Genomic DNA, 3,149 nt, shown 5'->3' on the forward strand with positions numbered 1-3,149 from the left:
CTGGGACTACAGGCACCTGTCACAACACCCAGCCATTTTTTGGTTGTAGTTGTCATTGCTGTTTGGCAGGCCCGTGCTGGATTCGAACCCACCAGCTCTAGGGTATGTGGCTGGTGCCTTAGCCACTTGATCTACAGGCGCCGAGCCAAGGAGGACTAGGGCATTTATTTGGGGTGGTAAGGGAGATGTATATTCGCCAATAGAGGAGAAATACGACAGGCTTGCAAAGTCTAGGCTGCACTCTAGGGGTTTTGACCTGATCCACTTCAAGGAGTTCTGAGGACAGCTGGTGTATTCCCCCCCAGCCCCACCCAGTGGTTGGGTCTGGACAGGACCCTCCACTCAGTACCCCCTCCACTTAGGTAGACTAGTGGGGTAGTCCACTGGTTGCCATGATGATGGTTGCTAGGAGAGTTAAGAGGGTCCTGTGGCCACAAGAAGCATTCTGCCTGGGCAGTTGGGTGATGTGGGGCTGGTGCCGGCAAAATATGCCGTTCTATGGGCGTGCCCGGGGCCGAATCAGTGTTCCCCAGCTGAGTGAACCCCTTATCCCATCCATGGCTGGTCCCATTACTGCCGCTGCACCTGAGAACATCTGTGGAGCCCTCTGTTCCCACAGTGAGGCTGTCCCCCTAGAGACCAACAGTCTGTTGGGTGGGCCTTTGCCCTCAGCTAGCCACCCAAGCCTGAATACCCAGGTGAGCTACTAAGGAGCAGGGTCTCAAGGGGCTGGCTATGGGTGAGCAGGTACTAATATCCGTGCCAGGTTTCCAGAAAATCTTGGGTGCTGCCAGGGGTCCATAATGGTTGGGTAGGACCTGATACAAGTTCATGTAGATACCCCCCACTAAGTTATTGTGGGTTTTAGGGAACCCATGGTGGTCAAACGAATGATCACGTAAGACCCATTCCCATTCATGCCCCTTGCTCAGGTCGCCATGGATCGGATGAAGAAGATCAAACGGCAGCTGTCCATGACACTCCGAGGTGGCCGAGGCATAGATAAGACCAATGGTGCCTCTGAGCAGATAGGCCTGGATGAGAGTGGCTGTGGTGGTGGCAGTGACCCTGGAGAGGTCCCCACACGTGTCGCCCCTGGAGAACCTCGATCTGTACGTGGTCCACTCAGCTCTGCACCAGGTAAGTATACTAACTGCTCTCTGTTCTCTGCCCCCAGGCTGGTTCTCAGGTTCTGTATCCTGGCCAAGTTCCTCTTACTCAGACTTGTGTTATTTTCATTTTTCTTTCTTTATTTTCTCTCCTTCCCTGCCCACCATGTTCTCTCTTCTTTCGTTTTCCTCCCATCTTCTCTCAGTACCTGTGTCTGTCCACCTTTGCCCCTTACCTTGGCTTTGTGTCCCAGCCCTAGGGGGAGGAAGATGCTTCAATGTCACAGCTGCACCAAGGCCTCCCACTGCCCTTCTGCACTCAGTGGTAGCTCCCTCAGGCCTTCTGGACCTTCCCAGGACCCTTACCTACCTACGCTACCACATACCTACTGACTCTGAGTCAACCTCAGTCTGTTTGCCCTTGGAACGGGTTGTTCTACTAGATGGCTTTTGTTTTCTCACACACATACTCAACCTGTCCTGGACCTACCTGAGCTCCCTGGGCCCCAGTACCATCTTCCTGAGGGACTCCAGGCTGCTCTGGGGATCATGTGCACACGTGTGGTGTGTGATAATCGAATATGCTATGTGGGGGTGGGGGTGTCTTGGAGTTCCTGACCCCACCTGGCCTGCCCTTCCCCTCTCCCCGCCACCAGAGATTGTGCACGAGGACTTGAAGATGGGGTCTGATGGGGAGAGTGACCAGGCTTCGGCCACATCCTCGGATGAGGTGCAGTCTCCAGTGAGGGTGCGCATGCGCAACCATCCCCCACGCAAGATCTCCACTGAGGTGCTTAATCCCCTGTCCGGGTGGTGGAAGAGCTGGAAAAGGGGTTGGACCTGGAGAGGTGGAGCTCATGGTTCTATTTCTCCCCTGTCTGCCAGGACATTAACAAGCGCCTGTCATTACCAGCTGACATCCGGCTGCCTGAGGGTTACCTTGAGAAGCTGACTCTAAATAGTCCCATCTTTGACAAGCCCCTCAGCCGCCGCCTCCGTCGTGTTAGCCTGGTAAGCATCTTCTGTTCCTGTTCTTTCCTTTGCTTCCTCCTCCTCTCCTAGTCCCTTCTGCTGAGCTTGCTTCAACCTGCCTCCTTTAATCTACAGTCCGAGATTGGCTTTGGAAAACTAGAGACCTACATCAAGCTGGACAAGCTGGGAGAGGTGAGAGATAGCCAGGAGGCCCATGCAGGGGCTAGGGGTCAGTGGGAACTCCCTGCAGTCTCTTAGCATCTCTTCTGTCACACTTCCCAAACCCCAGGGTACCTATGCCACGGTCTACAAAGGCAAAAGCAAGCTTACAGACAACCTTGTAGCACTCAAGGAGATCAGACTGGAACATGAAGAGGGGGCACCCTGCACCGCCATCCGGGAAGGTATAATCCCCCATCCTATTTGTGCCAGGCTTCTTGGACTCTTCCCCATGGCACATGTACACACACTTCATGATAAGAATGGAGATGAGGGGGCTCAGGGACACCCACTTCAAACACTCTGGCCTTCATAAGAATGCCTATCACCCACATACTATTCAGGTATTAATCAGAGTAACCAGAGGCCAGGCATGGTGGCTCATGCCTGTAGTCCCAGCACTTGGGAGGCTGAGGCAGATAGATTGCCTGAGCTCATCAGTTCAAGATCAGCCTGAACAAGAGCAAGACTCCCATCTCTAAAAATAGCCAGGCGAGTGGTTCCTGTGTCTCAGTGAGTAGGGCACTGGCCCCATATACCGAGGATGGTGGGTTTGAACCCGGCCCTAGCCAAATTGCAACAAAAAAACAGCCGGGTGCGGCTCAAGCTGCTAAGGAGCCTAAGGCACCAGTTACATACACCTGAGCTTGAGCTGGCGGGTTCGAATCCAGCCCGGCCCGCCAAACAATGATGGCTGCAACCAAAAAATAGCCGGGTGTTGTGGCAGACAACTGTGGTCCCAGGTACTGGGGAGGCGGAGGCAGGAGACTCACTTGAGCCCAGGAGTTGGAGGTTGCTGTGAGCTGTGATGTCATGGCACTCTACCCAGGGGGACAACTTGAGGCTCTG

The 3,149-nt window shown here is 54.3% G+C and overlaps 1 protein-coding gene across 6 annotated transcripts in view; it reads left to right on the forward strand.

The window, feature by feature from the left end:
• CDK16 (cyclin dependent kinase 16) overlaps positions 1–3,149 on the forward strand; it is a 14,503-nt gene that overhangs the window by 5,013 nt on the left and 6,341 nt on the right. For 4 of the 6 annotated variants that reach the window (XM_012811297.1, XM_023519053.1, XM_023519052.1 and 1 more), the window contains exons 2-6: positions 933–1,140; positions 1,766–1,899; positions 1,995–2,120; positions 2,217–2,273; positions 2,371–2,485. In XM_012811297.1, coding sequence (XP_012666751.1) covers positions 939–1,140; positions 1,766–1,899; positions 1,995–2,120; positions 2,217–2,273; positions 2,371–2,485 — 634 coding nt within the window. In that variant the 5' untranslated portion in view covers positions 933–938. Of the gene's footprint in view, positions 1–314; positions 699–932; positions 1,141–1,765; positions 1,900–1,994; positions 2,121–2,216; positions 2,274–2,370; positions 2,486–3,149 lie in introns of those variants that run through there. The other 2 variants (XM_012811295.2, XM_023519051.1) reach the window with 2 other exon arrangements.

The sequence above is a fragment of the Otolemur garnettii genome, unplaced genomic scaffold, assembly GCF_000181295.1.
Source record: "Otolemur garnettii isolate 467f Iridium unplaced genomic scaffold, OtoGar3 scaffold00153, whole genome shotgun sequence".
In the NCBI taxonomy this organism is placed as follows: Eukaryota; Metazoa; Chordata; class Mammalia; order Primates; family Galagidae; genus Otolemur; species Otolemur garnettii.